Consider the following 27,742-nt stretch of genomic DNA (forward strand, 5'->3'; position numbering starts at 1 on the left):
TAGTATCAAACTATTTAAATTAATAAAATATTCTGCCAAGGAACAAATAAATAAAATATCCTAATTTTCACTGTATGTACAAATATACCAACTGAATTTCTACGGAATTCTGGTGGATAAGTCTTCTGTGATATCTATAGGCGTATTATTCAAGAACATAGTAAAACTAGTCGATATGTTACCAACCAGAAATAAGTTAATTTTCATTAGATTTTTTTGTCAATTGTCTTTTATTTGAAAAAATACTTTAATATAACATCTATTTATCACATAAAGAAATTCTTTCAATCACATTTCTATAAATTCACTTTCAAATATATCACTTTATAAATTGATGATTATATAACACATCCATTCACTGAATCGAATGATTTATACTATGAGTAACAATGGGATAGGAAACAATTGTTTGTCCTGCATTTGACATAGCTATTGGTTGGGAGGTTTGAATGGTTCCATGTATTTCTATTTGCTGCGGGGCAGCAAGATTTTGCTGAGTCAATATTTGTTGATTCTGCCCACCCAAAGCCAACTGCTGTTGGTTTTGACTGCTTAATGCTAATTGTTGACCTTGACTTGTTAAAGTTACTTGTTGCTGATTCTGATTCGCTAATGCCATTTGTTGCTGATGTTGACTTTGATTGGCCAAAGCCAATTGTTGTTGGTTTTGATTGGCCAACGTCAATTGCTGCTGATTTGGGTTGCCTAACGTTATCTGCTGTTGATTTGGGTTGCCTAACGTTATTTGCTGTTGATTTGGATTAGTCAAAGTCATTTGCTGTTGATTTCGATTTGTTAATGCTAATTGCTGAGGCCCCTGATTGGTCAAAGTTATTTGTTGAGGTACATTGGCTACCGCTAATTGTTGGGCATTACTTGCGGCTATGGTCAACTGGGCCTGTGAATTGTTCGCTATCGCTAATTGAGTGGATGGAGTAACTGGAATGCAAAAAATAGATTGTAGCACCTTTTTTTCCTTATTCTGTTTATTTATTTTGTACGATATACTGCTTCTTTTAAGCGCACTGGATCTAGAGCTATCACGTCGGAAATACGGTAAATCGAATGAGGTGTAGGTACATATAAGATAAAAATTGAAAAAAAAAAAGCTATTTGAATCCAGTTAATATTGTGACTTACCCAAAATTTGTGGACTAGGAGCTAAAAGCTGCGCTGTCGGTGCAATACTGACAGATGGCACTGCAGAAATTGTCACCGGATTGCAAGTTGTAACAGTAGTTAATGAGACAGGTACAGTAGCTAGAGACACTGGCACTGTGGCAATAGAAACGGGAACGTTGGCAACGCCGGCTGTAACAGTTCTTATAACCTGCTGAGGCGCTGCAGTGGGATTTGTTAAGGATCTGTTCGGAACTGTAACGTTGTGTTTGTTCGATACTCGTAGTGTAGCATTTTGATCTAGTAAAAACTCATTGGTTGCGGTCAGATCTTGAACCTAAATAATGAAGTTGAATCAACACTTCTCATTAGACATTTTATGAGACTGACTTACCTGTCGTTTTAATTGATTGATTTCTTTATGCAAAAGACTAATTTGTTCCTCCAACATGATAGTCCTGAAATTTGTTTTTATTAGGTACCACTAAATATATTGGGGAATATAGAGAACTATGGCTGTTGAAGAGAGTCGGTGCATATTAATACCCGCGTTCGTCTTGTTTGTTGAAAATATTTAATGAATGGGACCAATCAATCACTTATCGATCCCTAAATGGATGAATTCTTGCTATGTGCAATTTCAGATATGTTGAATAATCAATCATTTGATACTACTTTGAAGTTTTGTATAATATAAAAGTAGGTATTCATTGTTCTAAATTAGTTGCCTGTTCTGTTCCTAATATAAATATCTTTATACTATACGCCAAACCTAGGTATAGAGAGTATGAGATTAAAATTTTTAGAAAAATGAAAAGTGCAAGTAAGAGGAAATTGGATTTTTTTTCAAAAACTTACTTAGAAAAAAAAAACAAACAGGCGGATTTATATTCGTTCGCCCCGTTCTGGGGCTTAGTAAATGCCCTATTAATTCCGGATAGTTCAAGATACGGTATACCCTCATCTGTTATTTGATGATGACAAATGTTAAAAATTAGAAAATATACATTGATAGATCGCAAATGGGTTGCCTAGCTGAATCAAGGGTCAATGGTGTTGAATAATGTTAACTTTCATCAACTTTTTTGATCTACTACCCTCATTTGTTATTTATGAAAATCGAGCTTAAGTCCACTAGGGTTGCCTAGTTTCCCCTTGGTACTCCTATGAGGTTGCCAGGTACAAACAAGTGGACAACCGTTATTTATATACTTATCAGTTATTTAATTGGCCTTTTTTCAAATGAAAGGTTACTTTATCCCCTATCTCACAGTATTAGGTTGCCTGGTCAAAAGTGGGGCACATCTATGGTTGCCTAGATTTGATATGTTAAGGTTTAAACGCTAGCAGGGAGAACGACAGATTGTTCAGAAAGACGATTTTTCCTATCTTTGGAGGGTGCTCCATTGATTAAATGCAGGAATTAAAACAGATTGAATATTAACAACAATTTCAAATTTTTTCATTCACACATTTATTTATCAATACTATAATACAACGCATGGAATTTTATTCTGATTTTGACTAATCAGAAGTATTCAAAAATCCATCCGGGTTGACTTTGACTCCAAAGATAGGAAAAATCGTCTTTCTGAACTCTCTGTGGCTCTCCCTGCTAGCGTTTAAACCTTAACATATAAAATCTAGGCAACCATGAATGTGCCCCACTTTTGACCAGGCAACCTTATACTGTGAGATAGGGGATAAAGTAACCTTTCATTTGAAAAAAAAGTCCAAATGAATAACTGATGAGGGTATATAAATGACGGTTGTCTACCTGTTTGTACCTGGCAACCTCATAGGAGTACCAAGGGGAAACTAGGCAACATGTTTTTCCGATTCCTCATGTAATATTCTGTAGACTTATGCTCGATTTTCATAAATAACAAATGAGGGTAGTAGCCCCTGTTTCGGCTAGGCAACCCATTTGCGATCTATAAATGTACATATTGTTCAACTTATAACATTTGCCATTAACAAATAACCTATGATGGTATATATTTCTTATATCGTATCTCGTACTAGGAGTTTGTTTCCCGATTTCTATTGATACCAACAACCAACTTTAAGAATTTAAAGCAAAACGCCTAAATTTCACGTCCAATGTATAATACACAATATGTTAGAGAAGTTGTGGTTTTATTTAGCTTCCATGGTGAACAGGCCCCTAGATAATAGAAAAATAGTACACCTACCTCGCGTCCGCACTATTCAGAATTGGAGCAGGGGGAGTACCAGCACAGTAGCCCTTAAAAATAGGCTCACTTCTAGAAGTATCCAACTGTTCTTCTGCGATGAGTCTACGCTTGGGTAATGATGGTCCATAATTCGCAAAATCATTGGATACAAAAGCAAGTGAGTTTATGGTTTGCAGCCCTGAAAATGAAAACGTTTAAGTCGGAGTTCACATCAAGAACTCAAGAAGTATTAGAAGAAATTTTTTTTTTGCTAGGCAAATGGATATTTTGATTTCACAAGTTGATTATTGAATCGTGAAAAAATAGCAAGACGAGCCATCATTTGGTCCATATGAATTGACTTTCATTCAGTGGCGGCTCGTGGCTCGTGGTCTTTTGAATCGAACAGGCCAGAATTTTTATGAGCAATGGGTGTGTTTTCAGTCTATGAACTAACTATATTTTTTCAATTTTATAAGGAGTGATATTTTAAATAAATTTTCTTTGAAAATATATGGAATCGCCAGGCAATTTCGATAAATAAAACTTGGAATTGGAAAAATATGTGTTGAGGAGTAAAGCCCAGTTTTACAAACCAAGTTTATGACATAAATAAAATGAAAATTATCACAATTTTCCTAATAATAGAACAAATAACAATAAGTATATAATTCTATCAAGGTAATTTTTCTGAAAATAACAATTCAACAAGAAATATCGTTATTTGAATAATTTTAATAATGAGTTTTGCCACTTCTAGCATCGATACAAACACGGATTCGACGAGGCATACTATCTATGGACTTTTTTATTTTTTCTTGAGGAACATTTGAGTATTCTTCTAAAAGTGCTTGTATAAGTAGTTCTGTGCTACCAGGGGTGTTTTGAGGGGCTCTATCTTTCTTTTGATTTGATCCCATAAGTGCTCTATAAGATTCAGATCCGGTGAACAAGAAGGCCACTTTAAAACTCTGCTGGTATGTGGAGGTATGTTGTCTTGCATGAATGCAGCTTCCGAGGTAAAGAGGTTGGTTAGAGAAGATGTCTGAAAATTCTAGAAATCGCTGAAAAAAAATAAAAAGCTCCAGAATAGCTTTTTTACTGCTGTTTTTCCTCTTTTGGCTTCTTTTCTCCGACTTCGATCCGATGACCGGCGAATTCGCATTTTAAGGGTTTGTGGGAGACAAGCTACACTCCGTACTGCCAAACCTATTCCGAAATACAAAGGTGGTTATTTAATGTTTTGGGGTGGAATTATGATTTATGAAAGAACTCCTTTAATTTCCCATTCGTCAAACCCTAACAGGTCAGACGTATGTTGGTATTTTGGTAACCTGCAGCCAGACTTTGGCGAGGTGGTTTCGGCGATTTAAGATTCAGATCCGGTGAACAAGAAGGCCACTTTAAAACTCTGCTGGTATGTGGAGGTGTGTTGTCTTGCATGAATTTAATAGAATCGCCGAAACCACCTCGCCAAAGTCTGGCTGCAGGTTACCAAAATACCAACATACGTCTGACCTGTTAGGGTTTGACGAATGGGAAATTAAAGGAGTTCTTTCATAAATCATAATTCCACCCCAAAACATTAAATAACCACCTTTGTATTTCGGAATAGGTTTGGCAGTACGGAGTGTAGCTTGTCTCCCACAAACCCTTAAAATGCGAATTCGCCGGTCATCGGATCGAAGTCGGAGAAAAGAAGCCAAAAGAGGAAAAACAGCAGTAAAAAAGCTATTCTGGAGCTTTTTCTTTTTTTTCAGCGATTTCTAGAATTTTCAGACATCTTCTCTAACCAACCTCTTTACCTCGGAAGCTGTCACCCACCCCCACAAAAATGTGTATTTCCGCCTATGAATAAAACTTTTTTCAAATTTTCATGCTCTAAACGCCAATTTAAATGATAAGTTTTATTTTGGCTTGAATGTTCTGGAACCCTTAACAATCTTCTGCTAATTAAGTCCCGAACGCGAAATCTTTTTCTGATAGTTTCGACAAAAACGTTCACACCTCTAGATTGCAAAAGTTCACTTTGAAGCTCTGGACGAAATGTTAGTATTTCTTCTTGCTATTTGAGCTACATCCTGTCATCCTGTCTTTTCTTCTCTTCCACTACTAGGTCTATTCTTCAGGTTTCCCAATTTCAGAAACTTTGAATAGGTTTTTGAAACTACCCCTTGTGTAACCCGCCACCGTTCTTGCAATCTGCCTTTGGGACGTGCCATGTTCTGCCAGAGCAATAATTCCTTTCCTCTGGAGAACCGTTCCTTAAACATCAGCATATTCTTAAGCAACACTTTGTATATGAATTTATATTACTTCCAGATGATGGTTGCCAAGGTTAATTGAAACTGACAAAAGGCATGAAATAAAATTACTTCTATTGATTAATGCTATTATTTTAAATATCAAAAATCGTTAACTAGTTTCAGTAAATCTCTTTATATTTTCCAAACAATTCTCCATCATGGCAAAGAAGGAGGTTTCCATGAGCGTAATGAGAGATTTGGTCAGTACGGATTCCGACACAGATATAGGAAGTTCGAATGATCTACTCCCAACCACCACTTGGGGTTCCATAAAAAGATACTTATACAACCCAAGCACCGGAACTTGCTGCGAAAGGACATCAACCCAGTGGATGACTATGTTCCTTTATTATATAGGATATACCGCATTCATAGTAATTCTATACTTAGGATTCCTCTACGGCTGTGTTTACTTTATCAAATCTTCATATCCAGATTACGCAATAATCGATAGAGAAAATCTACTGGATTCTGCCCATCCTGGATTAGGATTTGTGCCAAATATAGGTAAATATGTAGAGCAATATTTCTATTAATGGCAGAACACCAAAGAAGGCGATCTTTGTCTGATGAACTCATGATCGAAATCGATCATTATTAAGGGTGCTACAACAATTAAAAAATGTCACGGAGGTGAGAGTTGTGTTGCACTGACGAGATCAAACAACATCGAAACCATATTTAGCATAGTTATGCATCTGAATATCAAATATTATGTATGTTTTCATACATACCATAATAATATCAAAGTTGGGTATCATTTAAGGATACCCAACGTTATTTGCTGATGTTTCTTTGATTCTTCGGATTCACTAAGGGTAATTTTAGGCCATGAGTGGTTGATTCAATAGTCATTATTGGGACAAATAACAGCATCACCACTAAGAAAATCAGCACTTAAATGAACACCTACAGAAGTTTCAAGCTTTTTTGTGCTATAAAAAATAACACATTCAAATTAACGATGGAACGTTAACCAGAAACAGCTCCCCACCACGTTCACCCGATCTAACGCGCTTAGATTACTATATTATGTGAGAAAGGATTAAAAAATACAGTAGAAGCATTGAATTGAAGCATTTCTGATAGGCTGAACAAAGGCCTCGACATGAACGATCAGATCTTTGAGAGCATTTCCTTAAGATCAATTTTCCTATCGATTCCTTAGATCGTAATCACCATCAATGAAAGAATAAATAACAGTGTGATCCAACGAAAATTTAACACCTCGATTTTCCGGCTTTCACTATTTTCGCTGTTATTTAATCATAGATGGATATTTTGAAGCTAAATTTTAGGGTCAGATAGTATTCTATACGATCTTCAAATTGTTAATCGCAACACCCCACATCCCTATTCAAAATCAAGGGGTTGTTCTGACCCCCGTTAGGGGTTTCATTTATTGCATTTACCACTCTGTATATACCATCAATGAAATAATTCTGGAGTTTCACGCAGCCAACCCCGTGATTTTATGATGATTAGATGAGAGAAAAAGTTTATTTTAATGGCCATCGACCTGAGGTCCTTCAGCCCGTACCTTTATAATCATCCCGAATAGGCAATATTCGCCCGAGTGCCAAATATCTCTGGAAAGCTTCGGAATATTAGTTGTCATGACCGAAATCACATTAAACTTCGATGGGAAATTTTTAAATATATTTTATTGGCATGCCATTTGAAAAAATAAAATTGATAGCTACTTTCGTTACAATCGAAATATATTTGAAAATATTTTTTTCTACAAGCGTGCCCGTTCAACCTTTTTCCCGCACGCATTCCAAGTTGCAAAGAGTCACTTTCCCAAAGAGTGCGGAAAAAACGCCTGCTATTTCTTTCCCGCACGCATTTGCGTGCGGGAATGGATTAGCAGGGGTTTTTCCCGCACGCAAATATTATAGAGTAACTTAAATTCTATCATCTTTCTATGGACAGAACGTCAACGATGAGAAACCCTTAGTAACGACATGCAGAATAACGTCTGTCATTATATATGAATTAATCAAATGAGATATGATCTGTTTCGTAAAATGGATACATTTTTATATTTCAAGCGCTTGTAGAAAAAATATTGTTCCTAACTCTTGCGGAAAGTGTCTTGCCCGCACTCAACTGCTTACCCGAACTCTGCTTCGCATCGTTCGGGCAACGGCAGTTTCGTGCGGGCAAGTATCACTTTCCGCACTTGATAGGAAAATAACTATTATTCTCGTTATCCCGGATAATACAATGTAGGTCCTCTGTATAACTATTTACTAGTCTAGAATATTCGGATCTTTTGCAGTAGTCACAAAGTACCCCATGATATGGTACAGTTCTGATCCAATGGAAGAAAAAACAGAGGAGGAATATGTGGAAGCTTTAGATGTATTTTTCAAGAAATACAAAGAAGCAAAAAAGGAGGATTACGAAGACTGCTCTGGAGGTAGAAAAAGCAAGAAGACATGTTATTTCGATCTCAACTTATTGGAGGATTGCAACAGTAATCGATATCACTATTCTAATTCATCGTTGTGTTTCTTTCTGAAGCTGAACAGGTGACTATATCAAACCCAAGCATAGTAAATGAAATATTGCAAATGTAAAACTAATAAAACTAGTTTTTCCATTCCAAAGGGCGTGTTGAAAAATATGTGATGTGGGAAACGATTGCGCATGGAGTAGGTCCTCTTTTTCATCCAATTAGCATTTTAGGGGTGCAGGACGTCATTATTAGTTTTTCGTGGACTGGTTCCGTATTATTACTAAAAAAAATATTGTAAGTAATAACCAAAATAAATCGTAATTTGGCCACCGCCGAGGTCCTTCAACCTGTAGATGACATCACATGTGGTGGTGAGGCTTCTCCTTACCTACGCATCTCTGGTGTGGTGGACTTCCACTGAGAAGAACCGCACCATTGTGACAAGATGCCAGAGTAAAGCCTGCCTAAGTATTATGGGCGCTTTGAGATCCACCCCTACGACAGCGGTGGAATGTCTGCTGGGTTTACCTCCTTTACAACTTGTAGTTACAGAGGTGGCTAAGAAGACAGCTTTTACAGTCTGGGAACAGGAGAAATGGCGCGATAGTGGACTCTTTAGGGTATACGCGAGGGCTCTCAATATGGTAGAAGATGCCGATGCATCCCTTCTCCATTGAGGGGAAGAACGGAAAGTGGTATCAGGCAGTCGAGTTAAGAGATCGTCCTCTAAGCCTAAGGTGAACTCCTGGTTCTTGAGAAGAAACAGCTGAGTCTGATGACTGGGGCAATGACTGGCCAACTGTTCAATAAACATTTAAAAAAATGGAACTGACTGGTTGCTCCTTGTCTCGCTGGTGCAGCAGCACTGATTATTGAACCTATTCTGTTCACCAGCGGCAACCTTAAAGATTTAAGGAAACAAATACCCACTATTCCTATGGTAAGAGGGACTCCTTTCTGTCGACTTGTGGCCTTTTTGTCCTCGTGTCTCATGCTTCAAGTCTGTTCAACTACAAGTTAACAATGGATCACAACGCTTCAGTTCAGCCCGGTGGGTCACCGCGCGTAGAAGCAGATACAGCGTTCTATTGTGTAGAAATCATCATTTCAATATCTAGGCATTTCATATACACCCAGGACATTTCGAAAAAAAATAAGCTTTTCGAATTTCAAAGAGAAATATCATATTTTTCAGACGTAAACATTGGAAACCGATTTTCTTCAAAACAGAGCAAGATTTACCCGATGAAATGTCCCAATCCATGATGGATCACATATTGGCCTCATCCAACAAAGATGTTATATATGTTGAATGTCTTGGTGAGAATCTTTGGGATAATGAACATATGGGTGAGATGAACTACTTCCCCAAGCAAGGTTTCGACGGATACTATTTTCCGTATGAGGGTGAAAGTGAGTATTTGTCGCCTTTAGTAGCAGTCAAGTTGAGTGGAGTCACAACTGGAATTGTTATACATATCCAATGTACCGTTTGGGCGAAAAATATAGGGTCCAGACTGAACCATCTACACCTCAAAGTATTCATTGATAATACGCTGCCATATTAAATTATGTGGAGAATAAGAACATGAATATTTATTATAATATTAAAAATCGGTATGTCAAACTGAATCTACATAATACTTCTTTCCCTCAAAATAATGAGAACAATAGGATTATGTTATGAAAAAGTGTGAATAAATATCCCAAGTAACAATAAGATGTAGGTCATCTATGAATGACGAAATCGTAACACCACTTTATCAAGGAACACCTAAACTTTATCAAATTTTTCGAGTTTAGATAGTAACACTTGTTTTATGCACCTATATTATTCTGATTTTCCAAGTTAATTCAAATTAAAGTTACATCGTCATAAGAAATGATTGCTCGATGATTGTACTGAATTAGCATTTTTTAATTATGCTCTGTTTACGCACAGCACATGTGGAAAAAATCATTACTTACCATTCCCAGCAGAAGCAACTGGAATACTCTGGAAATTATTTTGCATATGTACATTTCTTTGGTTATTACTTTGTATTAACTCCATTATTTCTGCATCTTCCTCCTCTTTCGTCAAGTGCCTGTATTTACAGTTACTCCTTCTATGGACAAAGGAAAGTAGTGTTGTGAATAGCAGTATTTCGAAAGAGTATGTTTCATTGAAAAAGCAAAAGAGGCTTCAGTATATTTTGATGAAGAATTCTCGGAATAAAAAATCAAATGCTCAGAGTACACGATGTCCCAAATTGCTTGATTTTTGGTGTTTCTCCTACTCCTAGGCCCGATAGACAAAGAGTTTAGAGGATGTTCGATCTCGATTTTCGTCGAAATTTTCCAAAAAAAAAAATGTTTTCATAGTGTAACTCTTTTTTGACATAGGTGGAGACCTATGACTATCTCTTGAATATAGGGAGAAATTAAAAACCACTTATTTATTCCAAATACGAACTACTCAATTGATTCCATAGTTCAAAAAATTATCATTCCGAAAAAATATAAACCTGCTTAACGTGCGTTCAAAAAAAATCGTCGTCAAGTAGGCTATGGAATTTTGAACGTCTATATTCCGTGTCTAAACATAATTCTTAGCGTTTGCTGCACTCTTTTTCAGGAGAAATATCAAGTCAGCGTTTTAGGTTGATGTATTAAAATTATCAGCAAACTATAGGAATGGTTTTTACGGGCATTCACTTTTTAATCCTCCTTCAAAATTGAGGAGAAAATAGGAAGAGAGTGGAAATATTCTATTCATAAATGTTTCAGCGACTTCATGGAGTATGGAGTATACCAATGTTGCTGTAGATTATTATCAATCTTTCCAAAGTACCGTTTCGATTGTTGACGTTTTTCGTGAAACGGATATGTCTAAACAAAAAAGGAAGTGGTCGACCAGAGAAAAAACCCCAGAGTTATTATATGATCACAGAAGCTCCAAGAACCTCATTTCGGGTGTTGACTCAACTGGCTGGAGTCTCCATAAGCATATGCCACGCGATTTTTAAAAAGAGACATCAATTGGTTCCCATAAAAATTGATATGCTATCAGAAAATGGAATTGAAAATGTGCTACCGTTGTAGCATCAAAAAAAATTGGAGTATTATGTATCAGTCGAAGGAAAATTGGAATTTTCTTCGATGAACTTCAACAGCAGAACTTATGAAAGAGAAATCATTATGCCTTGTTATAGTAAAATTGAATTTTGATGAATTGTCCAATATGTAGTTATTTTCAACAGCTGTAGAAATCTCAGATACTCTCAGGAATGTTTTTCAGGATTGGCTCATTAGCCCTCATACCGAACATGAATTTACTCCCTGATCGTGTTATATCACACAGTATGATTTTTTCCTGATGCCTCATTTGAAGAATTCTATTTTTGAAATATCTAAACTAGGATCATTGATAAAAATTCATCAAATCAACTAAACAGTATAACTTCAGTTAGTAGTCCGGGCAGATATCGTACCGGGATATGCCCGGACTATCGAGGCGTCCGTATTATTCAAGTGATTTGAATTTATGAAAAAAAAAAACAAACTGATCAAATATAAGGTTTATCAATCAAAGATCACACAAAAATAATTCTGACGTGTGAGTACTTTTTTACTCAGCGAGTGTAAGTAAAAAGTAAGTAAGTGCCGTTTTCCAACCGTCATTCAACTGTTTTTTCTTGTTCAGACAATAAAATTATATTGTTTTGCATATGAATATTTTCGCGCCCGGATTTGAGAAGTACAAATTTCAAAATCCCCGAATCTTAGCAGTCCGGATTACTGGAGTGTCTGGACTGTATGAACTACTGAAGTTGTATCTTTCATTTTCCATAACGTTTCGAATATGTCAGAAGATGTGTTAGGAGCAAAGAGGAACATATTTCTAGCAACTACAAAATAAAATTTTCAAGACTTCAGTCGTGAATAGGGTTGATTCAAAGTAGGGAGTCAGAATAATGGTACTCAATTTGAGAACATTTTATGAGTTATTTTAAAATGGATTATAGAAATGCTGCTCAATATTCATTCAAATTGAGTGTAACATAAATTACATGATTTTCATGAAGTTATATAAATGCTTCAGCTAACAAATGAATTTTAAAGACGTATCATAGAGATGAAGATTCATTCGGAGTGGACATTTTAGTGGTCAATTTTATAGAATTCTTTTATATAATAAATGGAAATTTCAATGAAATGGTGATTTTGCCTTGAGTATAGAAATAATATATCGACATACATATATATATATATTTTTGAAAACCCCTTTTTTTGTATAATATGAGAACAAAAAAAGATACCATCCGTATTAATTAAAAAAAAAAAATACTTCCAATCCAAGTCCTGCCTAATCATGCCGTTTTTAGAAAACAATCTTGATAATTTGCTGCTTGATTTTCTGTTAATTTGGTATACAATCAGCACGATAGAGCACCACCGCATGTTGGACGAAATGTTGTCGCCTGGTTAAATTTCAATAGTAGATGGCAGAGACTCTGTCTCTGGTAGATGGATTGGTCGGCGTGGTCAGGCCTGCGAGATCACCTGACTTGAATCCTTTCTATTGTTTTGCATGGGAGCATTTGAAACAACAAGTTTACGCAGTGGAAATTAATAATCAAGAACGATTAATGGAACGAATTATTAATGCAGTCCAATCCACTCAGGATAGGCAAAACATGCAATCAGTGTACGATTCAGTAATTTTGCGATGCCAAACAGGTATCGATGCTAATGGTGGTATTTTTGAACATTTGATTTAATTATTTCTGTATTTTTATCAGCTTTTAAAGTTCAGAATTGATATCATTTAGAAATTTTGAAGAGTTACGTCTGTGTAACAAAGCAATATACAAAAATTTTATTTTACATTTTTTATCAAGAACAGCAGCCTGTATACGTTCCTTAATATTTCGCCTCGAATTCTGAATCACCCTGTACATCCCACAAAAATTCCATCCAATGGAATTATTTTCGGAATTCGAATTATAGTTGTTCATTGATACCGTAAGTGATAAATGATACCCTACCTGCACATTCCTTTTCTGAACTGATTACAAATTGGTTGTACACCAGGAAGCTGATTTTTTCTTGTTGCCTCAGCCAGTATCTGGATAGACATTTCCCCTGTTCGTTTATACTCATCCACTTCATCTGGAGAGCAATGGATAAATCTGTAATAAAACCCCATACAAATTATTCTTTTTTTTTTCTTGAAACTTATATGGCTGTTCTCTCAATATCTGAAACACAAGGAATGAAAATGAAAAATTGTTTGTTGAGAATGCTGGTACCTAGGAGAATCAGGATAGCAATAATTAATACGTAATAATACTTATTCGTCCGAAGTATTTACAATATGTTGGCAAGAAAAATTGAAACAATACGAATATATGTATGTATAGTCTATATGAGACTCCTTCCTTAGACAAAATTTTCATATTTTCATTATTTTAATTCATTTCCTTATGACTTGTACATTCATCCAAGTTGTTTGAATATTGATTTTCAGGCAATATTGTTTTTAAAAGATAGTTTATAACTTTAACGCCGAAGCATTTTCTTAATTTTTTATTTTTATTGCCCGTGTTTCAGTGTTCGGGGAGAAAATCCGATTTTCGTTTATGTGTACGAATGTCTTACCTGCACTTTGGCCTTGGACAAAAACTGTTCTGGAAGTCATGACAGAAATTAAAATTTTGTGGAAGAGTTTCATGCTTATATTTGCAATAACTACGATCGCATCTTCCTTTCACAAAATCTCTGCAAACGCCTTCTTCTTTATCGTTTGCATTGTCCGATTTAGATTCTTCGGTTGAGTCTGTCATTTCGAGGGAAGTTGTGGTGAGGTTAATCTGAAAAAAAATGGTTCATTCGTGAGTCCCATCTCAGAGGTGATCTGTAGCTGTCGTGTCACTATTAGATGGAATAAAGAAACGGAGAGAAAAATCTAAAGATAGTTTTGAAGAGTAGTGTAAGTATCTCCGGTCTCTAGATTAGATCAAATCCGGGGCTTCCTCCCCTATATACGCCCTTCGGTCATGAGAGATTCGACTAAAACCAATCGAAAACTGATTGACGAGGATCGTCAATGGATATCATCTGAAATTGATGTAGGTAGATTTTTTCCTGTTTGATTTCAAAAGCATAGTATTTGAAATAATAAATCGAAAAATGCTTGTTGCCACTCACACAAAAAACTGTGTCAAGCACCAAGCACGGGTAGCGAATTTGAATAATCCGGAACTGAATACATAAAAGTTGTATAGACGCCCCAGTAATAATAGTTCTTTCATGTATCCCAGCAGGCCACCACCCCCTAAGGGTAGGGGTCAACGGCGATATTAATTAATTCGTTGATAATAAAGAGCATCCAGCAATGATAACGAACATCGAAATCAACGCTGAAAAATACTTCTTGTAGGAACTGGAATACAACCAATAGGAAAAATACAAATTTCTTCGAATGGTTGCCAGTGAACGGATTAAATCATAGGAGCTCGATATAAGTGATCCACAGGGGGGGTATGAAGTTTTTTCCACCCTATTTTTTTCTGGTCATATAAGACGACACGACGATGTATTTTCTCCCACAATCTTTCCATTACCATGGCACTTGCGTGTACACGTATCGGCCTGAGTATTTTTCTGCTGTACACAATTTTCACACTGAGTTATTGCAAGCCCGATATGCCCGAAGAGACGTGCGAAACCATTCCAGCAGAAATTCATCTAGTCAAAGGTGAGTTTTTATTAAATATCAATACTTGAATATTCAAAGTAGTAAAATGATTTTCAATAAGGTGGAGGTGGAATTTTAACTTCTCTATGGTGGAAGGTTATAACAGTTAGACCAAAACCTAATTTGAGTAATAAGATAAGCGTTCAAATTCACATTCATCAAATGACTTTGAACACGAAATTATACTAATGAAGAAAAATACTGAAATTATAACGTTTCCGAAACATTTTGATCTAACTAAACGAATGGAAATTTTCAAGTTGCCAATCTTTTAAGATGTATTATATTATCTTATTGGTGAGTAAAAATTAAAACGTGAAGGCCTAACCCTGACTTTACATTCTCAAGTTGTTGCTTTGAGATAAGAAGATTCAAATGAGCTACACGAATCGTTGTATTAGGAATAACTCGATGACATTTGGTACGGTTCTCTTAGTTTTTGGCTCAAATTTTGTCATTTCGGGGAAAGGAAATTGTGCAAAAATACTTGTACAGAAAGGGTCGACATCAGGCTCCCGAAGTTCTATGAGCAAGTTTTCCTTAAATTACACTTTACAAAGGTGGTCAAAATTTAAGGTAAAAAAAAAGTTAAAAATGCGAAAAACCTCTGGGAAATTTTTCTCTTACTTGTAACCGAAAAAGAAACAGCCGCTCAAACAAGGGTCTCAAAGAGGCTTTGATTTATTATCTCCAAAACCTTTCATAAAGAAAACTTGGATATTTGTACATTCTCTAGGTATTTAATATTTTAAATGAAGTGAAAAGCAACCGAAAGTTTTGGTTATCACTTCATACGTCATCGATGTGCTTCTAACTCAGAAGTTGGACCCTATTTTTAAATACTCTGAATTGTAACTTTGGGCTGATTCTTATTCATGAAATACATAGAGAATGCATAAATTTTCATAATTTCATAATGATTTGGGAGGTAATAATTCGAAACCACTCCTCAAAATACACTTGATCAATTTTAGAAAAACATTTTACTGACGCTTGCTTCACTTTTATTCGCTTCAAATGATGTCAATTTATTTCATACTGAAGTATGAAGTTTTCAAATAAATTTTCCAAATTTGCGTTACAGTGTATAATAGTTATCCTATCACACACTTTATAATTGTATTCTGAGAAATTTGAAATATTTCGATGATCTTGAAAAAAATGAAATTTTGTGTCCAATGTGCAGCATTTATTTTTTCATGAACTGTATAAGTTGAGAAATAAAACATCCGAGAGTAATGATTGATTTTCATCGACAATTTGATATAAAAATTCACACTTGAAACAGATTATATGATTTTCACCAAAAATTCCACAAAATTTTTTAAACCACGGCATGTGTTTCTCCATCACAATAGCATATTCAGTAAACTTACCTCACCAACATAAAAATCATATTTATAATCTGTTGTAAGTTCAATTATGGATTTTCATCAAGTATCGGCCACATCAATCGGTATAAAAATTCTCAGACAGCCAATACGACTTAGGAATTAAAAAAAAAATGAAGAACACATATGAGATTTGATCTCATATTATATTGAGTTGAATGATGATCACAATTTAGAAATACTATGTTAAATTTTCCAGAGGAATACGATGAACTTGGGCATTTGCAAAGAACCTGCAGTGGTGATGTAGCTGTTAATAAATGCGAAGGATTATGTAGGAGCCAAGTTCAACCATCTGTTATCACTCCGACAGGTTTTCTCAAGGTTTGTTCCGTATTGAATTGTATTCGATATCAAGTGATATGACCGAAAATATCATTATCTCCAGCATCCCTTATCCATATTCATTTCTGAATTTTGCAGGAATGCTACTGCTGTCGAGAAAGTTTCATGAGGGAGAGGATCATTACCCTTAACCATTGTTACGATATAGATGGTGTGAAATTAATTGATGAAGGAAACAGTTCGCTAGATGTCAAGTTGAAGGAACCTGCAGAATGTAAATGTTATAAATGTGGCGATTTGGGACGATAAAACTTGTCGTATTATTTCTTGTAAAATATTGATATGATTGTTTGAATATTTACTGCGTTAATCAGTTGCTAATAACATAATATTCGTTGCATTCATATTAGATAAAGCCCTCATGAAGAGCAGTTTTGTGTTTGTAGTTAGTGTCAAATAAAATTATAGAATTACATGCCGTATATACAGTTGTTCGATTATAAATTTCATGTATATTATTTATTTTATGAATAAACAACAGAATTTATGAAAGTGTTTATCGGAAGATTTCAAGATACCTGCAGCTAAATTTCGACGACGAAATAAATGAAATGCAAAACAATTCATTAGGAGCATTGAAAAAAATAATAACTAGTCTTTATTGGACCTCGAAAAATGAAGCCATTATTATTGATTAATCTTCAAGATTGATCGATGGTACACAATTCATTTTTGGCAAGAAAAAATGTTATAATTAAACAGAATTCAATGAATTGACAGATTCATCCTTTTTAATCTTCTTATGTATTTTCTTCACAACTACAAGAAAGTCTGAGTATATTATTCATAAGAATTCAACATTTAATTCTTGCATCTTGTCAATACGAATACTAACTATATCAGCCAACTCAAAAATATTATAAATATAATAGGGGAATGTGCATCCACTCACTCAAGTGGGGGTTCAGTTTCGTGTATAGAGAAACTTCTAAGTTTGAAGGATGATCCTGTAATTTCTAGAATTTAGTTTCATATGTTCAAAGAAAAAAGATAAAGGGAACGAGAAATTGGAAGAATCTAAGAGTGGAATTGATTAATTTTGAGAAATTCTACACCCATTTCAACAACTACATCAAGTGAAAATAAGGAAAAATAAATTCCAGACAATCAAAACGAAGAGGAACACATGTATGTCTGTATTTTCAAATATCTGACTTTTTTTAGTTTTTGCGTTACTTGCACGTTATCTAGGCCCAATCAAATATTTTTGTTTGATTTTTTTATAAATTGAATTGATGTGACCGATACTTGATGAAAATCCATAATTGAACTTGATTATACTATTTTCACAAAATGAGTTTTAAACCCCGACACGCTATCACAATGGCATCTTTAGGTGGTTGAAGATAAACTAAGTTTACCTTCGTGTCGTGGTTTAAAACTCATTTTGTGAAAATCGTATATATTTCAAGTCCAACCAATTATTTCCACGGAACTTAGAGTGTTGAGAAAAGGACAATCCACTACATTTTATTTTTCATCTTCCCACCATTTCGCCGCCATCTAAGAAAAAGTGAGTAAAGCAAAGAAAATTCGTCTTGCGAAGCAGGCAGGTACAGCTTGTATAAGAAAATTATAACAGGGAGGAAGACAATAGTACTACAGATTCAATAAGAATTTATAAGGCAGTAGTTGATATTTTATCAAAATATGGCGGTTCTGACCCTCACAGTTTTTAAAGACCGAATGAAAGAACTTCTCCTGAGAAAAGCTTACTATAGTGTTGCGGAGTATTTGAGTGACAGCAATCTTTGACTTTATCTATCATTTTTTTTTTTGTATGATTGATCTATTGTCTATATTTATATTTATGTTTACAAATCATTTTATGATTGCTGATGCGATGTTTGTTATTGTGTCTTTTATATGCGTGTACGTCAATATTATTATATTGACTTTTTACCGAATTTTTTGACCTGTCCTATACATCCCATGTCTGAATGGACCAATAAAGATTTATTTATTTACATTTATTTATGTACGTGAACTATGATAGATCAGAAATGTAAGTATATTATGAATTTTGGTGCTCAACTGAATGAGAAGGCTTAGTCTCCCTTGCCTCCTCTGACGAGCCGCCTTTGATTCCTGGTAATACGGAGTAAGTAAGAACTATAAGCAACACAATAAGACGATTTAATGAACAAATGATAATGCCTATCATGAATGAAACAAATACGCCGGCTCAGTCGTTTCCTCACTCACCCCAATGCGCATGCGCAGTCACATATCTTTTGCCAAACATTCGGCGCTTTGACAAAAAGCGTAGCCGAATATTCGACATTCGGCCAATTCACTATTCGTGGTAACTCTATAAGATATCCTACTCGCTTATTGTGTGCTATCATTCACTTATTTCACTTATTCATCTGCATAAATTATAATAGCCATCATAATATGCTCTTTGAATAATATACTTTCATCAGAAAATAAGATATTATTCTAACATGAAATAATAAAATAATACTGTCAACAAGAAAAAAAAAGGCATTTTCCAAAACTGACACTGTCGCACTATGGGAGATACATTCTCTCATGTTCTCTCTCTCTCTCTCTATATATATATATATATATATATATATATATATATATATATATATATATATATATATATATATATATATATATATATATATATATATATATATATATATATATATATATATATATATCTCTCTCTCTCTCTCTTGTTTGGGAACAACTTTACAAAAGTAAAATATATTTTTTTGTCATTTAACAGCATTTATCACTATGCCTACCTTCATTCAATTCAATGGAAGATCGTATTTCTTGTGAAGTTCTGTGATCGATTCGTTAGTTGCATTGGACAAATAATTCAACACAATCAATGTCGTATCTTTTATATCGTTATAGTGATGCAGAGCTTCCATCTGTTGAGATACATCAACGGTTATTCCTTCCTTACTCAGTTGCTCAATTCGAGAATTCAAATCTGCCAGTTCTTTCCTCAATGCTTCTTCCTTGTCCTTGAGTTCTTGAGAACATAAATCGATGTTGGAAGCCTTCTGTTTTTTCTTAGGACTCTTCCGCGAGGTCTTAGGTTTTGTATTTGGAGTTTCCATTAGATAAGATCATTCTGTCGGAAAAATATGAGAATTCGAAATAAGTGAATAGAATTGAAATTTTATTTGAATCTCATGAAAGAAAATATTTAACAATTATAACATTGAGAATCAGGCTAGATAGTACAAAATTTAGAGCATTTCACTTTCTCCTGCATATTACCACAATTTGAAAAAGACTTAAATGTTAACATATAACCACTAATTTTCACTCAAGAATAAAAATGTGATAATGTGATTTACTTCCTATGTTTTGAAGAAATGAGGGAAAATCAAGGAAGGAGCGTATCAATGCGCAAAAAATAATGATGATTAAAGCGTCATTGTGAACATCGAGGGTTGCATTTTCGTACAAGAAGAATATTCGGATCACGTTCTATTATATGGCTAATTATATGTATAAAAATAGCCTGCAAGCTACCAGACTAGCAGTTATATTGTTTTAATTGAGGAATGGGTGAGGTGCACTCAAAATCGAATACCCACCATCTTGGGGCCCGGAAAACGTGTGAATAATAAAGGTCTTTATTCACATGATTTTAACTATGTTACTCGGTTTTTTTTTCATTAGCAAATTTAATTGAGTTACCTCTACAAGGTCTCGAGAAACTGAATGAAAATGTCCGGTAACACATTTTGACCAAATATTGAAAAAATACAAGGAGTTATGTCTAATGAATATGAACCTATATCTTGTACAAAAGACATCCTGCAGCATATAACTAGTCGTCATTTGCAATAGTTCAAGTGCCTTCTACCTGCTACTGAGCATGAAACTATGTAACACCCTGTATGATTATTTATATTCATATTCATTGGTTCACTATATTATATTCAACATAATGTTACAGCAAGAGTGGGAGAACTCTCATTCACTGAATCGGTTGAAATAAACGAAAAAACCATGACGAATGTTATTAATCTAATTAAAATGAAATACGAGCTTATTCGATTGACTGTAAAAGCAGAGTCGAAACCAAAAATTCCATGTCATTCAAATAAAAACAACCCCTTAATTGAACTGCATTAAAGCAGGGTATGTTCGAGCACTTAACTTGCACAGCAGGAGAAAACTTTACACAATTTCCCCATAAAACATCTCGACAACTTTTTGGATTTCCATATTCCCCCTCCTGGTGAATTTATAAAAGAAAGACCTCTACGAAATAACCCAAGTATAGTTAAACTCCTCAAGTGAATAGTTCTGGAGCTTACATAGTCATGCTCAGTAAAATTTCTGAACTCACTACAGGTACTCAATTTCAAATTCATATACGAAAGAATTCTGAAACATTCGCAGCACTGAAAACGAATTATCGGTGAATTTTTGGGCGATATATTCTTATTACAACTTCACAATTATTTTCAACTTTCGAAAAAAGTCGGTGTACTTATTCGTACATAGATCAGAAAAAAAAATTATTTCACCAATCTCCAAAGTTTTATTGCTCGTTCCGCTTTAATGGCATGTTGTTCTATACTAGTGTCGAATTTTCATTCTAAGATTTATCGTTTTCCATAACTTATTGAATTTAGAAATATTCCTACATTATCTCAACTTGCAAAGTTTGTAAAAAATAATTTCATAACTCTTGATCTTACAGTGAATGTCATTTTGAGTTTATGTGCAAGTGGGAACTGGACAGGAATACGATGTTTTAGACAGGAATATTTTCCGTTAGATATTTAGTAGGGATGATTCCGATATTCGGTGGGAGTCCCCAACTTGAATAAATTCTAAATTCGATAAATCGAAGATAATTTTTTGTTTTGAATATTCTCGGTCAGGTCGATAGTTATTTCAAATTGCACTCCTTTCGATGTAAAAAAATTGTATACAGCGTGTCGCAAATTCATTTTTTTACTTGCGGTACTGCTATTTTACAAAAAAAAAATACAATATAAACAAATCATTAAAATTGTGAGACGCACAGTTTCCGAAACAATCTATCACCAATGTGAAACTGACTACAAACAAAGATTAACTTTGCTACAAATTCACCTCTCTTTGCTACAAATTCACCTCTCTTTGCTACAAATTCACCATGAACTCCCAAATCTTAACAATGCGCCACTGAAATATATCTACTCCGAGGGCATCTGCTCTATTTGTGTTTCTCCATGATCCTGCCATATCTGACAGTCTTGCCGGCCTCTCAGGGTTGGGCATAAGCACAGCCCTCTTAGACAGAATTGAGAGGGATGTGGCATAAAAAGTATGGAAAAAAATTAATACTTCAACCATCAACTCAATATGAAAACTCTGAATCCCGTAAATTGATTTTAAATAACCCCATTTTCTGGCAATAAAATCTTCTTTTTAATTTTATGGTTATCAGAAGAAACACAAGAGTCCATTGAGAAAAATAAAATTAATAACCCATAGCTTAAAATTACGACGCTGACAAACGTTAACTGAGATCCGATCGTTACTTCTTACTCTTTGGCGATAAAATTGAATATTTTCCACAACCCCTTAGCCTCAACCCCATCCAACTTTCTTGTCATGTATGAGAAAGCTTAGGTCGCTCAATGCCAGATGTCGCATTGATTTATTTACTACTTCGATGCCGCCACTGGTTTTGAACAAAAGATCCTCTGCTTAGTCTGCTTCATTCTATCGGCATCTCTTGGGCTGTGGTCCGTATATACACTTTGGTTACTTCTGGTTAGTAAGTGGGCGGTCCGTATATGTCGAATTCCTGACAATTTGGTTCAATATCATTCACCAGAGTAACCGCTCTGGTAACTTGCGGTTACCAAATGTGTATATACGGACCATACGCTTGATTCATTTGTTTCAGTTATGCGGTACCATAAAGTAAATGAATATACGGGTGTTTTCCGTCATGCGGTACTGACAAGACGAGCGAAACCGGTCTATCGCTACACACTTGAGCCGGCACGTTCAAAGATTACAGAAGGAATCCTTCTGTAATTCTGTACGGTATAATCAGAATGTAGGTTTCTGCCAGTCGGATTGATTTCGTTGTAAAAAATCTACACATCCTATCCAGAATCAAGTTTAAAAAAACTTATGGTAGATACTTCTCTATGGAAGTATAACAGACGGGTTGCTCCTAAATTACATATTCTTGTAGAGGACACAGTTCTACACACATTCTACAAATGAGTATATGTAATTTCTGTATATATTTAAAAAAAAAATTTGACAATAAATCTTGATGAAACATGGTTCACATATGAATCCAAAATTGAACATCAAAATCAAAACAAATTGATGATTTGAGATTAGATATTAAAATCCTAAGGAATAAACTAATTTAACTCACTTTATTCCTTCAGTTCCAGAGAAAAATTAAAAATAACCTTCTTCACAGAATTTACTTCAACAGCCTGCATATCAAAAACAGAACCTCTCTAAGTTCATATGAAGTTTTCTTCCTATTTTTCGAAATAGAATATAATTATCATTAAATTCTCTTAACTTAATTTCGGGATACCTGTATATCTGAAATTGTTGGATCTGGGCACATGAAACTTGAGGAATAAACTGCCCCAGTCACACTCAAAATTATTTTTGACTTAATAAATTCAGTTCATAACATCCACTGATATATATGATGATATATATAAACGAATGAACTAGATGGCTAGCCCCACAGTGTACCATCAGGAAGACCATTCCACTGCAGGTGAATGGTGAATGCTGGTCTTATTTGACCTAATCACATCAACACAACTCTCACCTCGATTGAGAATTTGTAATATTGAGACATCATCCCATTTCTTCATTCTTTTCACGATAAAACTAGCAGTAGAGGCAGTAGTTGACTTTAATTGAGTTTTGGGAAAAAAGCAAAAGTTAGGGGAAAAGGATATACAATCTTGCCTGAAATATTAAGAGATCAATGATAATCGCTGCCATAATTCATTGTAACTTAATTTCTGTACTATGCATTTGTATAAGCAAAGAGGAAAAAACTCTTTGGTATAAGTAGAACAAATTTAACTCATAAGATATTTTACATAATAAATATAATTTTTTTCAGTGTCATGCAATATTCTCACCAAGTCCATTATGTTTATGATAATTGGAAGTATGTGTATAGACCCTAGATATATACAATATGAGGTTTCTGCTGCAAGTAAAACTGATTTATGTGAAGTTACTCCTGTTATTCATGTACTACAATATCCTGGTTGTGTACCCAAACCTATTCCAAGTTTTGCATGCATAGGAAGATGTGGATCATATCTTCAGGTGAGCGAATTTTCTTCAAAATTTTGTAATACTTAATCACCACTGTGAGAAGAGCATGTTTCACCGGTAAATTTAATCCATATTATTTATATTTCAACTCACTTTTGCAGGTATCTGGTAGCAAAATTTGGCAAATGGAACGTTCTTGCATGTGCTGTCAAGAATCTGGCGAAAGGGAAGCTTCAGTTTCCTTGTTTTGTCCAAAGGCAAAGCCAGGAGAACGAAAATTCTTGAAGGTAAACACAACACTCCAGTTCTTGTAAAGTATTAAGAAAATTGTAGTTTAATTACAGAACCGCCTATTCAATCAATAAGGAATTGAAATATTAATTAGCACTCATTTGTGTTATCTCATTTAATTAAAAATCAATTGAAATGTCAGTAATTTTCAATTATGCACAATACGAACAAGTAATAATTTCTAATCTCTTGCAGAAAAACAAATCACAGAATTTGAGGATGACAATTTAAATTAGGTTAGGTTAGGAACAAAGATTAATGCCATCATTTGATTAGGAATAGGAACATCTACCGATCGCAGGACAGTACTCGAGTACTCAGAGCGTCAATGAAAAAATTTCTCGCAAACTTTTAGCTGATTTCCCTGAGTATCAGCGTTGTTTAGATGTAGGGTTATATGAAAAAGGGTATCAGTAAAAGACTCCTGTTTACTTTAGCGCCCACCTTGGATTTTTGTCTTCGATTTTTTCATCACTTTCAATGAATTCGAATGTTAGCCTTAAGATAACTCGATGAGTTAACGTTTTCAGTTAGTTTATTCCGAAAAATGTGGGAAATTTTTCATTTTTCGATGAAAATATAAATAATGGTTTTGAGGTTAGGTTAGGTTAGTTTAGCTTGGGACAGTGAAAAAACATATTTGTACATGAAATATGAAAATACCATTTTAAGATATTAATTAAACGCATAAACGATTGCACTTAGTTATTTAAGCGCTAAACAGGGAAAATGTTACAATTCCATTATACCGAATATTCGCAATTTTCATAAGAACTTCAAAAAATCATATCTCCCAAACTACAAGTCTCCTAAAGTTGAGACATGTACCAATCGATTTTTCATACAATGCTTCATCTAAGAAAAAATCGACGACAAAATCGGAGGTGGGCACAAATCTAAACTTATACCCAGTAAAATCAAGGAAAACGGTCGAAAAGAGTAGAAAACACTAAATTTATTATTGTCTCAGCATTTGTTGGCCTGCATCTGCTACGTGTTAAGTGTTTAATGAACAAGACTGTAATTAACTCAACGGAAATTTTTGAATTTGGGCTGTTAAATGTTAAAATATCGAAGATTACAGAAACTTTGGTTAGAATTGTTTTCTACCGTTTCAAGCTTTTCTTGGAAACGGGCTCAACCTCAGAGTCCTCAGAACAATAAGGCTACTTTTTATCAGAAAAACTCGAGGGGTATCATAGAATGAGGCTTTCAGTTGCAAATTTGTATCTTACAAGAAATAGTGGTTGTTTTGGAGGTGCGCGCACCTCCAAAACGCGTGGTATCCGTGAAAATACGACTTAAACTAATCAGACGAGTAAGCATATTTTTCATTTCAAAATGTCAATGTTTTGCATTTTGCTGCACGTTAGGTAAACACCCTGTATATCCACGAAATATCATCAGCAAGTGTTCGAAAAAAGATAAGAATGAGGGATATGTGATACCACAGCCGACTTTATCTTTAAGAAGGCTGTGGTGATACTTATTCAAACACTCTATCATAATGAAATTAAATAAAATTGTAAATGATTATTTCCAGGTCACCACAAAAGCTCCGTTGAACTGTATGTGCCGACCTTGTACTAGTATTGAGGAAAGTGCTGTTATACCGCAAGAAATAGCTGGATATGCTGATGAAGGACCTTTATCCGACCATTTTTTGAAGTCCCAGCCTCAATAACATGATTTTTGAACTCAATCCCTGCCATAAGAGATTGTACTAGTAGATATAGTTTAATTATAAGACAGTGTTTTTGATGTCCAGCTTATTAGCTTACATTTTTGATTTCCTAAATCCTCTTAGAAATCCTGCCAGCTTCCTTACGTAAAGACGAAATGGAAGGTTTTACCTCTTATAATATATCAATAATAGGTATACATAACACAGAACACTAACATACATACATATAAAATAAACTCTATAAGGACAACTATCAGCTCACCAAGTTTCTTGAAATCTTCCCTCTATATTAGTTATATAGATATAAAAGTGTCCAAATTCTCTTTTTTCTTCAGAATATTAGGAAATTTTTTTGCGAAATTGATATTTGTGTTGGAAATTAATTCTATGTAAATATTTCAGAACAATATTATATTACTGGGGGAGATATTCATGAAAATCAATGTAATATATTAAACATGCTTTTCACTGCAGCAGTTGATCCTTCAGATTTGAGCCTTTTTATCACTATAACTATAAACAAATTCAAATAAAATAAATTGGTTTCTACTGGATAACTGAACCGTTATTTATCGACTGAAGCCAACATCCTTATCCTTTACCTATCTCTACCCTCCATACCTTTATCAATCAGAATGACGATGTTTCTGAGTGTTTATTTGATTTCAATTTTACTTTACAAAATCTCTCAAAAAGATTTCAATAATTAGGTTTGTTCGTAGAGTAGTCCCAAACTGTCCCGAACTGTACAGAGCATGCGCAATTCAATATTTGCGTTCGTAGTGTCGTAATTGTCTCTGGTCGTAATTTCTGATTCAGAACTGACAGTCGGCTGTTCGCAGAGGCCGTTCTGTATCAAACCACGACCGTTTGAAAAATTCACGACTCAAGCGGTACTAAAAATCCTGAACTGTCGGGCATGTGCAAAGGATCAGAATCAGAACAGTTTCGAAAGTTATAACTTTCGAAACTGTTATGACAGGTGAAGTCATTTGATTTTGGATATATTCGGACTTAATTGCTTTGTTGAATATGAGGTATTTAGATTTTCTTCAAGAGATAAATTGTGTACTCATCAAGTAGTGATGAAGAGATTTTTGTCTTACTAACTCAAGGAGAACCCAGTCGCAGAAATGAAAATTATATTCAGACAGTGCGATCTCACAGTGATATAGAGTTTTTGAAACATTTTAGAGTATCACGTGGAGTGTTGAATAATATTGTGGAAAGATTTGAACATTCTGAGTACTATTCGTACCAGGTGGGAGAGTTTGGCAAAATAACGACTTTTGAGTATGTCGTTGTATTTTTGTGGTTTTCTGGCCATGAGAGTGCCTCCTTCAGGGATGTGGCGGATATGTATGACATTTCTTTAAGCACCCTGAGAAAAATCATAAATAAAATGATTCTTTTTATCAAACCTTTCGGCCGAAGTTATAAAGTGGCCAAACAGACTGGAAAAAAATGAAATTGAGGCCTATTATCGAAGCAGAGGTTTCCCAGGGGTGATTGGTGCCATCGATGGTTCTTATATTAGAATTGATACGCCATCCGCAACTACCAATATGCAAACAAACTAGGTATAATTTCCGTTTTGGAATAATCCGAAACGACCAAAACGAAAGGATCATACTCATAAAACACCTTTTTTTTATTGCGCTCCAGCCCCTAAATAAAATTCAAAATTTGGCGGCAAAACGCTTTGAATTGCCGTTCGTAGAGCGCCCGAATCCAGGACCGATCTCGGATTCTCAGTGGTGGGGGAACGCCAGTTGTGGATTAGTTGGGAATTGCCACTACGAACAAACCTATTATAAATCTACCTCCGACTTGAACAAAACTAACTACTGCCCTGTATTATTGTTGTTTCATCATCTTGTCATCATGACAAGAAGGAATGCAGTAAAAATAAGATATTTTTTCTGTGGTTAACCATTTATTTGATATTCATTGCATAAAATAGATT

General features: G+C 34.7%; 3 protein-coding genes across 3 annotated transcripts; 2 read left to right on the forward strand and 1 right to left on the reverse strand.

Moving 5' to 3' along the window:
• Positions 1 to 64: 64 nt before the first annotated feature.
• Positions 65 to 24,094, reverse strand: LOC123311325 (zinc finger CCCH domain-containing protein 10-like). The gene is made up of 9 exons (XM_044895221.1): positions 23,955 to 24,094; positions 19,304 to 19,641; positions 13,710 to 13,921; positions 13,097 to 13,240; positions 10,035 to 10,174; positions 3,315 to 3,495; positions 1,514 to 1,577; positions 1,141 to 1,456; positions 65 to 939 (listed from the first exon to the last, which is right to left on the reverse strand). Exons 2-9 carry the CDS (start codon positions 19,307 to 19,309, stop codon positions 356 to 358), a joined length of 1,647 nt encoding a protein of 548 aa, XP_044751156.1. The 5' UTR covers positions 19,310 to 19,641; positions 23,955 to 24,094; the 3' UTR covers positions 65 to 355.
• LOC123311326 (sodium/potassium-transporting ATPase subunit beta-1) lies at positions 5,190 to 25,867 on the forward strand. The gene is made up of 6 exons (XM_044895222.1): positions 5,190 to 6,109; positions 7,887 to 8,139; positions 9,262 to 9,479; positions 23,641 to 23,852; positions 23,963 to 24,088; positions 25,636 to 25,867. The coding sequence occupies exons 1-6, from the start codon at positions 5,761 to 5,763 to the stop codon at positions 25,774 to 25,776; spliced, it is 1,299 nt and encodes a 432-aa protein (XP_044751157.1). The 5' UTR covers positions 5,190 to 5,760; the 3' UTR covers positions 25,777 to 25,867.
• Positions 13,989 to 17,031, forward strand: LOC123311327 (partner of bursicon). The gene is made up of 4 exons (XM_044895224.1): positions 13,989 to 14,040; positions 14,491 to 14,808; positions 16,399 to 16,523; positions 16,623 to 17,031. The coding sequence occupies exons 2-4, from the start codon at positions 14,676 to 14,678 to the stop codon at positions 16,791 to 16,793; spliced, it is 429 nt and encodes a 142-aa protein (XP_044751159.1). The 5' UTR covers positions 13,989 to 14,040; positions 14,491 to 14,675; the 3' UTR covers positions 16,794 to 17,031.
• Positions 25,868 to 27,742: the final 1,875 nt, after the last annotated feature.

Source organism: Coccinella septempunctata, chromosome 4 (genome assembly GCF_907165205.1).
Source record: "Coccinella septempunctata chromosome 4, icCocSept1.1, whole genome shotgun sequence".
In the NCBI taxonomy this organism is placed as follows: domain Eukaryota; kingdom Metazoa; phylum Arthropoda; class Insecta; order Coleoptera; family Coccinellidae; genus Coccinella; species Coccinella septempunctata.

Bases quoted from the DNA above. Each gene is read 5' to 3' on its own strand.
- LOC123311326 (XM_044895222.1), top strand. From the start codon at position 5,761: ATGGCAAAGAAGGAGGTTTCCATGAGCGTAATGAGAGATTTGGTCAGT. The intron at 9,480-23,640 runs GTGAGTATTTGT...AATTTTTTTCAG, and splicing joins TTTTCCGTATGAGGGTGAAA to TGTCATGCAATATTCTCACC. The intron at 23,853-23,962 runs GTGAGCGAATTT...TCACTTTTGCAG, and splicing joins GATGTGGATCATATCTTCAG to GTATCTGGTAGCAAAATTTG.
- LOC123311327 (XM_044895224.1), top strand. From the start codon at position 14,676: ATGGCACTTGCGTGTACACGTATCGGCCTGAGTATTTTTCTGCTGTAC. The intron at 14,809-16,398 runs GTGAGTTTTTAT...TAAATTTTCCAG, and splicing joins AGAAATTCATCTAGTCAAAG to AGGAATACGATGAACTTGGG. The intron at 16,524-16,622 runs GTTTGTTCCGTA...TGAATTTTGCAG, and splicing joins CTCCGACAGGTTTTCTCAAG to GAATGCTACTGCTGTCGAGA.
- LOC123311325 (XM_044895221.1), bottom strand. The intron at 10,175-13,096 runs GTAGGGTATCAT...CTTTGTCCATAG, and splicing joins TTCAGAAAAGGAATGTGCAG to AAGGAGTAACTGTAAATACA. The intron at 940-1,140 runs GTAAGTCACAAT...TTTGCATTCCAG, and splicing joins TCCTAGTCCACAAATTTTGG to TTACTCCATCCACTCAATTA.